General features: G+C 35.4%; 1 protein-coding gene across 4 annotated transcripts in view; it reads left to right on the forward strand.

The window, feature by feature from the left end:
• ABCB1 (ATP binding cassette subfamily B member 1) overlaps nucleotides 1-13,319 on the forward strand; it is a 261,471-nt gene that overhangs the window by 211,721 nt on the left and 36,431 nt on the right. For all 4 annotated transcript variants that reach the window (XM_077148311.1, XM_077148221.1, XM_077148394.1 and 1 more), the window contains exons 9-16: nucleotides 6,643-6,814; nucleotides 8,433-8,546; nucleotides 8,694-8,804; nucleotides 8,994-9,119; nucleotides 9,234-9,437; nucleotides 9,763-9,933; nucleotides 12,049-12,210; nucleotides 13,028-13,204. In XM_077148311.1, coding sequence (XP_077004426.1) covers nucleotides 6,643-6,814; nucleotides 8,433-8,546; nucleotides 8,694-8,804; nucleotides 8,994-9,119; nucleotides 9,234-9,437; nucleotides 9,763-9,933; nucleotides 12,049-12,210; nucleotides 13,028-13,204 — 1,237 coding nt within the window. The remainder of the gene's footprint in view (nucleotides 1-6,642; nucleotides 6,815-8,432; nucleotides 8,547-8,693; nucleotides 8,805-8,993; nucleotides 9,120-9,233; nucleotides 9,438-9,762; nucleotides 9,934-12,048; nucleotides 12,211-13,027; nucleotides 13,205-13,319) is intronic.

Below are 13,319 nucleotides of genomic sequence, written 5' to 3' on the forward strand. Positions count from 1 at the left end.
CTTACTGATGAAATGTTAAAAGTATTCCCTTAAAATAATGAATAAGATAAGTGTGTCTGCTAGTACCATTTCTAGTTAATATTTCACTGGTGCTAGATAATATAAGATCAAGAAGACAAGTAAAAATAAAAGCAAAAAGGAAAAGTTATAATGATTAGAAAACAAGAAGCAAAAACTAACGTTAGTTGCAGATGAGATGATTGCTTACATAAAAATTCCAATAGAATTTCTACAAACCAGTTTATAATTTCTACAGAGAACACAATTACAGTAAGATTGACAGATGCCTGATCACTGTTCAGAATAAATGCCATTCCTATAAACCAGCAACAAATAAAAAATTCACAGTATTTTCTTTAATTCTTACGCACTTATTTTTCACAGTTCATCATCTCTAAAATGGGGATAAGTCCTAGTCAGTATCATCTTATAATTGCCCTGGGTCTGGATTGACAAAGTTCTTCCAGGGAAGATTTGCATTTGCATCTGTCATTCACCATTCATCTGAGACCAGCACACATTAAATTCTCTACCTAGGCATTTTCGACCACACTGATAGTGTCAATTCATACTGAAAACCTGCAAGTACAGCCTTACGGTTCAAATTCTTAGGAAAAATTATTTTTTCCTCTCTTTCCCTGGTGTCAAGATTGAGACATGCAGGTTATTTTGCTCTCCCTCTCTGTGTGGTTTGTGCGTTATTACTCTAAAGCGGTGGTCCTGTGGATCCCAGCTATATACAGAGTCTTCTATTAAGCCTCTTTCTAAAGGGTTCACAAAATAACACGACTTTTTACAAATAATTGCACCCTACATTTGAGGAATATGATAATATTTTAAAGGTGTTATCATTATTATTAGCAATAATTATTATTAGTAGTAATGATATATGGAATGTAACCTGGGTAAGGAGGAAAGAACACTGCGGGGTCAAGGCAGTAAGGTACCAGTAGGATTAATAAATTGTTGGTTTCAGGTGAGTGGAGAATGGTTGCAGCGGGCAAGCAAAGGAAATTAGTTGGAAACGTAATGGGATGATAAGCAGGAAATTGAGATTGTGGAGGGTTTGCAATTTATGGTTTAGAATATGATCCTGAGCCAGTGAGAATGGGGTTTAAAAAAAACAACAACTGTTCAGATAGTAGGAGTTCAAGAAATTGTAAGGCCAAGTTATTGGAAGGGTCATTTATGTGAATACTCAAGTCACCAAGATTTAAGAATTCCATCAGAACATCTAAAGGATTTAGTTAAGCACTTGAATATAAAATATACGTTGAAGGTGAACTGGTCAAGGACATCTAGGATAAAAGAGGATAAGGGGAAGGAGGATAGAGAAAAGATAGACTGGCTGTACCAACAGATGATTATTACAAAGCTAGAGTAATTAAAATATGTGGTGCAACTTTGTGAATAAACTAAAAGCAATTGAATTGTATACCTTACATGAGTGAATTGTTTGGTATATGAATTATATCTCAATAAAGCTGTTAAAAAATAAACAGTGTGGTGGTGTCACAGAGATAGACAAATAGGCAAGTGGAACACAATGGAGAGCCCAGAGGTTATTGTCTTGTTTATGGAAACTTGATTTACAACAGAATAGTCACTATCAGTGAGTGAAGAATGAATTACTAGTAAAGATGCTGGGATAATTGGTTTTCAAATGGAAAAATAAATATATAAACCTTAGCTCACACCATTCATAAAATATGCACCAAGAGTATTACTTGTTTAAGTATAAAAAGCAAATTTTAAAACTTCTAGAAGAAAACACAGGAGATGGCTTCTGGATAGGGGATCGATTTCTTAAATAAGACACCAAAAACACAAACCATAGAGGAAAAAATTGATATATTTAGCTATATTAAAATTAAACATTTTCAATATGGTGAGAAACCTTAAGCAAAGTGCCTTGAACAAAGATAAGGCACAGACTGGAAGAATATGTTTTAAATGTATATAATTACAGAATATTATTATTCAGAATAGATGAAGAATTCCTACAAATGAATAAGAAAAAGACAAACACCCCAAGAAAATAATGGGCAAAGGATATAAATGAGCAAATCATCGAAGGGGAAACCTGAATTGCAGATAAGCATAATGCTCAAGCTGATGAGTAATTAGGGGAAATCAACTGAAACCATAGTTAGACACCATTTCACACCCATTGAATTGTCAAAACCAATAAGGGACATAGGAACACTCATACACTGCCAGTGAACATGTAATTGGATGAAAACCCCTTAGATGAGCACTTTTGTGTTGCTTGGGAAAGTTTAAGCTTGTGTTCTTTACAACCCTAAAATCCTATTTCAGGTTAATCCATCCCTACACTCTCATACACATTCCACAAAAATACCTGTACAAGGATGTGCTGTGTAGTGTTCTGAATAATAGTGAGAGAGTGGAATTAACCTTATTGTCCTTCAAAGGAAAATGGATACCAGGTTTATTTATACAATTGAATGCTATGGACTAGTTAAAATATATAAATATATATATTATATATAAATATATAATGAGATCTCCATTTTTCATCATGACAATATTGCATGACAAATGCTAGCTGCCAAAAGATATTTCCAGTATAATACTATTCATAAAAAATTTATATCCCACCAAAAATGGAATATATTATTCATAGATACAGTGAGATGTATTAAAAATCTGAAACATTAGTGGGAAGGTTCTTATTGTAGTAGTTACCTCTGGGGAGGAAGTGGGAGAAGAGGTAGGGGTAAATATGGCAAAATGTTAGTGACTCTAATTTCAGTGCTGCATGCTTATGTGTCTATATTGTTTCTTGTTCTTTACCTGAACAGTGAAACATTTCAAAACTTAAAAATAGAAACAGTAAAATGAATTGGTATGCTTCTACATAACTGTAACAGAAAGGAAACCTGTATCTTTCCTTATGTCCTGAGTTTATCAATTCCTCTCTGGAACACTTTTTCTAATTATAGACTGGACAACATTCAGAACTTAGATAAATCTGATCATTTTAGTTCACTGAATGTTAAAGGGAACTGAGATTATTTTTTAAATGGATTTTTTTTGTTTTAATTAAGTAGATAGAGAAAGAATTATTCTAGAAAAGATGGTGATCACCTTTTCATTAATTCAGTAACATAGAATAAGATCAAATGGGCTTATACAACTATATTCAGAGATTAATTTTATGTGAGGAATAATTTCTTCAGAAGATATTAGTTGCTGGTATATATCTCTGAAAGGACATTGCCCCTGGAGAATAGAAATAAGATGAGGAAATCAAGAGTAGATATAATCTGATAGCCTAAGGTTCTTTCCATCTTGGCCATTTCTTGAAAATTTACTCATTCAACAAATCTATCCAGCACCTTCTATATGCCAAGCACTGTGCTAGGTCTGGGTTTTCAGTAGTGAATAGGAATCTGCCGTCATGTAATCCTTAGTCAAAAGAGTAGCATGGATGAAAAAGGAAGGGAGGAGAAAAGGAAAGTAGGAAGAAAGGTAGAAAAGAAATCATTGAAGAAGTGAACTAAATTATGTGTTGATACTTTTTTTTACATGTGCGCTGATAGAATCAAAGTGTATGCTGATAAATGTGGGGAGGACAAATTTACTTTAAATGTGACGGTCAGGGAATGCCTCTTTGAGGAGGTTTCATTAGGCTGAGACCTGAGGAATTAAAAAATGCCTGCCATGGAGGTGGTAGGGATGGGATGGGTTGGATGTGGGTGGGGGTGTCTTCCAAATTTCCTGAGATGACAAAGTCTTTGGTTTATTCTAGAAATATCTTAAGACTTGTGTGACCGGAGCTCATTTGAATGAGGAAAGATTGGGGTGAAGAGAATCTGTTGAGTTGGGCAGAGGTCAGAATGTGCGGATTTGTAGACCATGCTGAAGAGTTAGGATTTTATCCCAAGTGCCCAGGAAGCTGTCGAGGATGGGAGATCTTTACTCTGTGGTGTGGTGAATGCTTGAGAGCAGTGAAAGAGTGGAAGCAGGGAAAACAGTGAGAAGGCTGTTGCAGTCCACCCAACAGGGATTATGGTGGCCTCATCTAGAGTGGAGGCTGGGGAACAAATACCTCAACGGGGGATGTCATTTGGAAGTAAAATTGATAGAAGTATTCTCAAACCAAATATAATCCTTTTTTTGTTTGTTTTTAAGAAGCAGTTCTTCTCCTTTCCCTCTTCTTAACTTTCACATAGACAAGTTATCAAGGTTTTAGTCTGGATTTCTCTTCAAATTAATAGGTACAGGAGGTACCTGGCTTTCTGGGAATGGGAATTCAACCTGCATTTAAAATAAATGTAGTTCGATAGAATTATAGAATAGGTTTGTTCTTCGTAATTTAAAAATGACATTTTTTCTCTTGTGTGTATGTTTCAAATATGTTTTTACTTATTATGATTGATTTCTACTTTCTTAACCAAAATTTCTCCTTGTTACCCTAAGTTCTCCTATTATCAATTCATGTCATTGGAAAATACAATTCATAACATGTAAGAAGAACAGTTTTTTTCTAAAGACCAATGTTTTTGTCTGCCTTGTAACTTTAGTCCATTTTGGGAATTCCTACTTTAATTACCATTTTCATACTTAAGCTTTTAGTGAGTATCTGGTTTTATGTAAAAGACATATTGTTTATATTTCCTTCCTCCTTATCATCTTCTTTCATTCATTTATCTTTTCTGGTATCCAAATTTTTTCTTCCCTATTGCTGCTTTTTCTTGTGCGAATGTATCCTCTGGCTGGCTGCATGGGACAACATCCTATCAGTGAAATGATTGCTCCATTGGTCTCGGTAAGCAAGAATTGAGGGGATAACAAGAAGTGAGTCATAAGTTCCTTACCTGTCTAGTAATTCCTTCTGTCTCAGATCAATGACTTATGAAGTAGGCAATACATCAACCATTGAAACACATTTCTCAAAAAAAATTTTTTTTGCTTAAAGATTATAGCAGGCAAGTTGGGGATTTACATTTTGGGGGGAGAAACTCTAAAAATGTATTACCGTTTTATCACTGTAAAGTTCTGTTTGGTCTTTTGTGGACAAGTTTGTCATGTAAATGTCATATGACATGCTTCTGTAACTGTGGTAAGGTAGCTAGTTTAAAAAAAGAAGTCAAGAAAGAAAGAAAGTATGCTCATTTCTGGACATGGCTTAAACTCTGCTGTACGTTTTAACTAATGGAACAAATCCTTAAAAGAATTAATAAATGCAGTTAATGTTCAAATGGTCATGTATTTTATGAGTCTAAAACCTCAAAATATTAATTCTATGTGGAAGTAATTCTTCAATTTCAACAATTATGAGTTCCTTGTATTAGCAAGATAATGTTCTAGGTTCTACAGGGAGTAGGGAGTAAGAGTATAAAGACAAATTTGAGGCTAACTTATAATCCATTTTATTTCTCTAATCATTATATATTTTTCCTTATTACAAAGATCTTTCTCTTTCCTTAAATCTGGGCCCCTTAGCTTAATCTCACACCTCTCTTCCTAAGAAGAATAGTCTGTGCTTCTTTCAAACGCAGGTAAAGTTACAGACAATACCTCCTTTAGCTTTAACATGAGAAGTTAACCATTTCCAATGTTAACTTTCAAGGGTTAAAAAAAAAGTGCCTGAATTATCATTTGGAAGTAAACTTTAAGTCATTAGAACTGATAAAGGAAATCTGTCAACGCCAACATTGCTTTTGTTTGCTTGCTTGCTTGTTTTTGCCTCCTTTTGTATAATTCATTGTATTTGCGCCAAATACATTAAGGGGCATGCTCCAAATTTGGCTAATATAGAACGGAGCTTTTTGTTGTGAACAGTTTACAAAGGCTGAGATTTTAATTCCTGTAGCCCTTGAGCCCGACAGGAAGGCCTGGGTGGCCTGAGCCCCTTACACCAACAGTGAGCATCACGACATGAAAAATGTTGGGAAAAAATTGACAGAGGGAATGACATGTAGGCAGTGTGTTGAGAGGCCAAATAAGGGAGCATTTATAAATGAATGACGCTGAATTATTATATATTTTTAAGCTGAATAATTTCCGTAGGTCAGAGATTCTAAAAATAGTCTATGGAAGTAAAACAAATTAAACATTCAGTTTATTGAAATGTAAAAATTATTGCATGCCAATTCGAAGCTCTTGAAATGTTCTCACAGGATATCTTCTAATTTGGTCTTTATAGCAGTCCCAGAGGGAGACAGGACAAGGGACAAATTGTCTGCAAAACTTCCTTAGGCTCATTGAGTTAAATGACTCTTTCTGGCACTGTATCTACATTTTATTAACAATCTAAAGAGGTATGCAGAGTTTGAAGGGAAGACATAAATATTTTCATGATTTTTGTTTTGTCTTGTATATGGAAAAAGACAGTTCTAGAAGTTTGCTAAATATTGCTTCACTTATTTCACTATTGCTAAAAGTCAGAGAAGGAACAGACATTTAGAAGACTCCTCTGCAAATTTCTATAAGCCTCAGCTTCCTCTTCTACAAAAAGGGTCAAAATTAGGACAAGATGAGAAAATACATGTAAAACACTTACCACATGTTGGGAATGTTCAAAGTATTCAATAACCATCATGCTTGCCTGGCATGTCCTTGTATGTATATGAGATTTATGAGTATATGTGATGACTTTGTTTCTTCTCCCAGGTACAACAAAAATTTAGAAGAAGCTAAAAGAATTGGAATAAAAAAAGCTATTACAGCCAACATCTCTATGGGTGCTGCCTTCCTGTTGATCTATGCATCGTATGCTCTGGCATTCTGGTATGGGACCACATTGGTCATCGCAAATGAGTATTCTATTGGACAAGTACTCACTGTAAGTGATTTTTGCATTAAGAAGTGAATCCTTATTTAAAATGCTAATAAAATTGAGTGGAGTTGGCTTGACCTATTTTGAACAACTATTGAATAATCTAAAGAAACAAGCCCTATTAGATTAGAAAGTGGAAAGGAAATTAGTTGGACTCAACTACCAGTTTTGTTGTCTCTTTTGCAGATCCCATATAAAAGTTCTTCTGTAACCTAAATAATGTTACCATTACAAATCTTTACAGCAAAAACTCTCATTTGTTGATTTTGTCTGTTTGTGCCAGACTCTATGCTAAGCAATTCTTTTTTTGCTTTGTGATTTACTATTTACAACAAACAAAGGACAAAATACACCATTTAAATTCTCTTCAGATCTTCTTTCAAATGACAGTGAATCTGCCTCCCAAATTTATGGAAGCATTAAGTGTTATTCTTCCTAAAAGAATATTTTACTTGAAGGCTTGCCCATTTCATGCCATCCTCTTTTATTTAAAGACAATGAAATAATTCACAAATAAAGCTCAAATTATATCTTGATCTAATAAAGTACATATTGTTAGGAGAGTCACTAATTTCTTTTTCAAACACAAGCACGTTGAGTAAATGAGAAATATTTTGTTTAGCACTTTAAGACAGTTCACTCTTTTAGGAACTAGATTCATAATATGGTTGTAATAATTGCCTATCTTGTTTTTCTACACTGTTGACTCATCCAAAACTTGACTCATCCAAAGTATATATAAGCTATATGGATTTGGGATGCAAGCTAAAAGCCTCAGTTACCTCTTCTGCCAAATGGAAACAAAAAGAATAGTGTGCCCTATTTTTTAGTGTTGTTGGAAAAACTGGGATAATGAATATAGAATCACTTAGCAAAGTTGTTTATATGTAAATTACTGGGTAATATAATTTCTGTGTGATTTTAAAAAAGACGAATAATGGCTTTAGTTCTCTATAACGCAGAAGAGAAACAATGTCAGGTATTAACCAACAAGAAAATGATTTGGACAAACTGAAAAAAACCAAAAACCTTGTTATCAGACCTTAAAGTGTATATAGTCTGGTGGGGAAAGAAAGACTAACCTAATGAAGAGTAGTGCCTTTGGTGTGTGTGTGTTTTATAATTTACAAAATATTTTCATATACGCTGTCTCATGAGATATAACAACACTGAAATTCCTAAGTATTGAGAACAGATTGACTCTTGCCCACTTTTGCAAATGAAGAAACTAAGGCCTCGAGATGCTAGAATTACCTAAAGACATAGAGCCAGCTAGCATCAATCTAGAATTGGGGCCTGGCTCTTCAGACTCTCCTTTCAATGTCTGTTTCCCTATAACTGCTGATGATCTAAACTGAAACTCTTGGCCATTGAAGTAATGTAAAAATATTCTATTAAAATAATGCTGGTCTATAGAGTTTATGTCATTGTTTCATTGAGTGAGATGGATTTTGCTTTTGAATTGAAAAGTATTTAAATTAAAGAAAAATTAACACCCAGTATTCCTGCGTTGCTTTGCCATTTTTAAATTTAATTAGCAGTGTTATAAGAAGAAAAAGGAAGTACAAAAAACTGTTCTAGAGACTATTTAAATAACCTAATATTCTTCCTTTCTGTTCCTCAGGTCTTCTTCTCTGTATTAATTGGAGCTTTTAGTGTCGGGCAGGCATCTCCAAGCATTGAAGCTTTTGCAAATGCAAGAGGAGCAGCTTATGAAATCTTCAAGATAATTGATAACGTAAGTCTAGGCTGATCATTTATCCATTTATCTAAGTTTTTCCGGTTGAGGAATCAATTTCTTTATCATTTTCTCCAGTTCTCCCTGAAATGTCACTGAAAGTAATTATTCTAATCTAGTAATCTTCTAAAATTCTGATTTATTTAGAAGCCAAGCATTGATAGCTATTCGAAGAATGGGCACAAACCAGATAATATTAAAGGCAACCTGGAATTCAAAAATGTTCACTTTGATTATCCTTCTCGAAAAGAAGTTAAGGTACAGTGATAAATGATTAATCAGTGATTAAACATTGTATTGGATATCAGAAAGCTTCTGAAGCTTTCCTTTAGGAATTGTGAATACGTGTGTATATTTAAATCTAGCATTGAATTAAACTGTTAGTTTGTAGACCCCTGCATCTGTGAATTGCATTAAAGTTTGTTTCTTTCTCACTTATCCTGGTAGATCTTGAAGGGCCTCAACCTGAAGGTTCAGAGTGGGCAGACGGTGGCCCTGGTTGGAAACAGCGGCTGTGGGAAAAGCACGACGGTCCAGCTGATACAGAGGCTCTATGACCCCACAGAGGGCACGGTGAGATGGCTCAGGCTGAGCCGTTACCGTTACCGCACTTACCATTGCAGATCATTCTGACATCGTCATTTCAACAATAAAGGGATGGAAATCACACTTACCTCTTTATTTCAGGTCTGTATTGATGGACAGGACATTAGAACCATAAATGTAAGGTATCTGCGGGAGATTATCGGCGTGGTGAGTCAGGAGCCTGTGTTATTTGCCACCACAATAGCTGAAAACATTCGCTATGGCCGTGAAAATGTCACCATGGATGAGATTGAGAAAGCTGTCAAGGAAGCCAACGCCTATGACTTTATCATGAAACTGCCTCATGTAAGTCGTTTTTGGTCGTCATCATGCTAGCAGTTCAGAGAACAGGAGGCTGGCCCAGTACATAGGACATTAGGAAACTGCTGTATATTGGAGGAGCTCCTGAGAAGTGAAGTTAAAATTACTTTGGGTTTTAAAGCTCTAGTAGCATCGGTTAGTAGTAGAGATATTTTTTAAAATTGGGATCGGTTCTTTGGCTGAGTTTTAAGGAAATGGGCCATATTACCTGTTAGAGTTGCGGTTGCTTGTGGGATTACTTCCCATCTTAAAATGTGAGCCAAGAAAGCTTGCTCTTTTGCTAAATCATCTTGTGTTTTCCCTGTTGTAGAAATTTGACACCCTGGTTGGAGAGAGAGGGGCCCAGCTGAGTGGCGGGCAGAAACAGAGAATCGCCATCGCTCGGGCCTTGGTTCGCAACCCCAAGATCCTGCTGCTGGACGAGGCCACGTCAGCCTTGGACACTGAGAGCGAAGCGGTGGTTCAGGTGGCTCTGGATAAGGTCTGTGAGCCTATTTAAATGCACTTGGTTTATAAGCACAAAAATATCCCGCTGTTAGTTCCTCATGGTCTTAGGAAAGGACATTGCCCATAACATCTAAGTGATTGCTTTTTTAGCTAACAAAATAAAAGCATCAGGTGTCTTTGGGTCTTTTCTCTTTGTTCATATGTTTAATTTCTATTTATTTCTCTGGTCCTTTTTTAAGTGGAGATGAATAAAGTTTCTTTTCAAATAACTTTAATATCTTTTAAAGTGAAACAGTAAGAAAGATAGGCTCAAATGAAAATGGGTCTTCACGGTGATCTTGAAAACTTAGCTGTAGGAATAACTGTGTTATTTAGGTTTAAAGAGTTTGTAAAACTGCCAACAAGAGAAAAATACAACCTCAGTATTCACATTTAATTTCTAAGATGTTAACAGCCACTTGAGGACTCTACAGGAAATGAGAAATCTCTTCCCCCCAGGGTGAGGACGGAGAGCCTATGGTGTTGGAACCCTACCAAAGCCACGAAATGTCCTTGATTATCAGTAGAGTCCAACCTTCCTGCAGTTCTGAGTTGTATGACTCATTCACAACTAGGATTTGAGTGTATGTTCTATGCCAGGCACTGTGTGCGTGGGCCACGGCATATGATGCTGACCAGGCAAGCTCAGGGAGGCTCCAGAACATGGAGACCTTTCCAACAAAGGTATTCTGAGTTGTGGTATCACAGTAGAATTAAAAAGAAACCCATATCTGTTTTAACTTCAGTCCTTCTCCAATAGCAAAACAATGCAGTATGTTCTTTTAAATATCCTGTCAACATGCAAATGGATTGTTGAGGGCAGAAAAAGTAGGTTATTAAACATTTTGGTAACCAAAATGGAAACAGGTGTGTTATGGCTTCCTTTATTCCTTTCATTTTGTTTACCTGTAATTTCACATCTATATTTTCTTATCCACATGTTCTTATTGTTCTACAGTGGAACTACATATTAAATTATAAATAAAAACAATTGTGAAAGGTTGCATTAAGTATGCATCTTCTCTAGAATTTTCATTTTGTTTGGAATTCCACGTCCCCCTTTTTTTTGAAACACCTACAGAGCTGATCCATTGTTTTGTCTACTTGCTAATTGTTACTACCTAATGTTTCTCAACTGTATTTTATTTCTTAGGGTTTTTCCACTTTCATCTTTCATGTTATCTTGAGACAAACCTTTTGTTTGTTTGTTTTGAGAATGTCATTGCTAGTTGCTGCAGCAGCAAATATAGCATAACAGAAGTCATAAGCATTGGGAAAGTTACAAAGGTAAAAGAAATCTCAGACCAGTTCTGGTTATGGCTGGCTCTGTTCCACTTTAAAATATAAATGAGATTGTGCATTTAAAAACATGTACATAGCTCTTCAACTTTTCCATAAGGATTCCACTTAAGAATAAGCATTATTTATTGCACAGTTACCATGTGTAATTCAGTGTTGAGTGTGTTATGTGCATTATTTTGTTTAGTTTGGTGCATTCATTTATTTAGTTACCACAACGATCCTACAAAGTGAGTACTATTTTCACCCTCATTGTATGTGTGAAGAATCTGATCCTCACACAGGTTAAATGAAATCCTGGATTTCATAAATGCCAAACCAAGATTTAAGTCCCAGTCAGTGTGACACTGGAGTTATGTGACTTTGCATTTATTATCTGTCTTGATCATGCAAACAGTCCTGGAAGGTGGGACCTCATAATTCCCAGGACTGACCACAGGACAACCCACTGGTCGGTATTTGCTCCAACTGGCCAGTGCCTAGGCTGAGGGTTTTTCAAGCTTATATAAGCCCCTGGGTATTATTGCAAACTTAGGTTGATAGTAAAATAATCATAGGCTTATATAAAATTAATTAGTGAAAAAAAAAGAAAAAGCAGAAATCATTGAATATCATATTTATGTTCTTACATTTATTATAATAAGACATCATTTTCAGTGATCAGTGGCTGATATGTTTATCGAATCATAGGTTATCTTATATCATGTAGCACAGTGACCAAAGCATTGGCAGTCAATAAGTGGAAGTTGAATGAATAACTGTTTACAGGTAATTGCCAATTTTTTCAAAACCCAAATTCCTCTTCCTTTAGGCCAGAAGAGGAAGGACCACCATTGTGATAGCTCATCGGTTGTCGACAGTTCGTAATGCTGATGTCATTGCTGGTTTTGAGAATGGGGTCATTGTGGAAAAAGGAAATCATGATGAACTCATGAAAGAGAAGGGCATTTATTTCAAACTTGTCAAAATGCAGGTACAGTTTAACGTTAACATTCCTAAAATATCTTGGGTATAAGCCAGCTTTGCTGTGTTTAACACAACAGCTGTTACTTGGATTGATTATCTTGAAGAGTGAGAAATTCTTGGGGGATATAGGAGCAGACCGGTGTTCTAGATTTTTTTATCTTGACAGAAGGGAAAATTTTAATAAAAGATAATTAGAGAAAATTAAAGAAAACTTTAAAGTGGTTTTAAAATGAGCTATCCAATGTACTGTATCCAGTACAGTAGCCAGTAGCCGTGTGAACCTCTTCAACTGTGATTTATCTGAATTAAAATGTTGTCAGTGGAAAATACACACTAGATTCCAAAGACCTAGTATGAAAAAATAATATAAAATATCTCAGTTTAATTTAACATGATTACATGTTAAAATGATATAAATATATTGTGTTAAGTAAAAGATAAAATTAGAACTGATTTTACTGCTTTTCACATTTTTTAACGTGGCTACTAGAAAATTTAAAATGACAAATGTGGCTCTCATGTATGTCTTATACCACATTTGACAGCGCTGCTCCAAAGCAAACACCATTCCAAACACCCACTAAAAGGAGATGACTAGATAAGATACAAGGGAGGGGTGCCATGTTATTTAATGGGATAGCCTTCTTATGGAGGTGTTATAATTTTCAACTATATCACACACAACAATCAGCAGTTTAACTTCATCCTTTCCTACAATTATTTAAACAAATTTTCATTTTTCTCTTGATATCTGATGCTCATTGATTAGTCTTCATTGGTTAGCTGAGCCTAACCAGCTTATGCATATTTCTTGTTTATTCTAGACAGGAGGAAATGAAATTGAATTAGAAAGTGCAGTTGGTGAATCCAAAGGTGAAAATGATGCCTTGGAAATGTCTCCAAAAGATTCAGGATCCAGTCTAATAAGGAGAAGATCAACTTACAAGAGTATTGGTGCACCGCAAGCCCAACACAGAAAGCTTAGTACAAAAGACGCCCTGGTATGGAGGAGAATGCAGAATATTATGCTTATAACTTCCCACTGTGGTCCCCTATTTTGGTGGCTGAGCTTGGGAGAGAGTTGAGGATAAGGAACCATCTTTTGGGATTCTCCTC

Source organism: Tamandua tetradactyla, chromosome 1 (genome assembly GCF_023851605.1).
Source record: "Tamandua tetradactyla isolate mTamTet1 chromosome 1, mTamTet1.pri, whole genome shotgun sequence".
In the NCBI taxonomy this organism is placed as follows: Eukaryota; Metazoa; Chordata; class Mammalia; order Pilosa; family Myrmecophagidae; genus Tamandua; species Tamandua tetradactyla.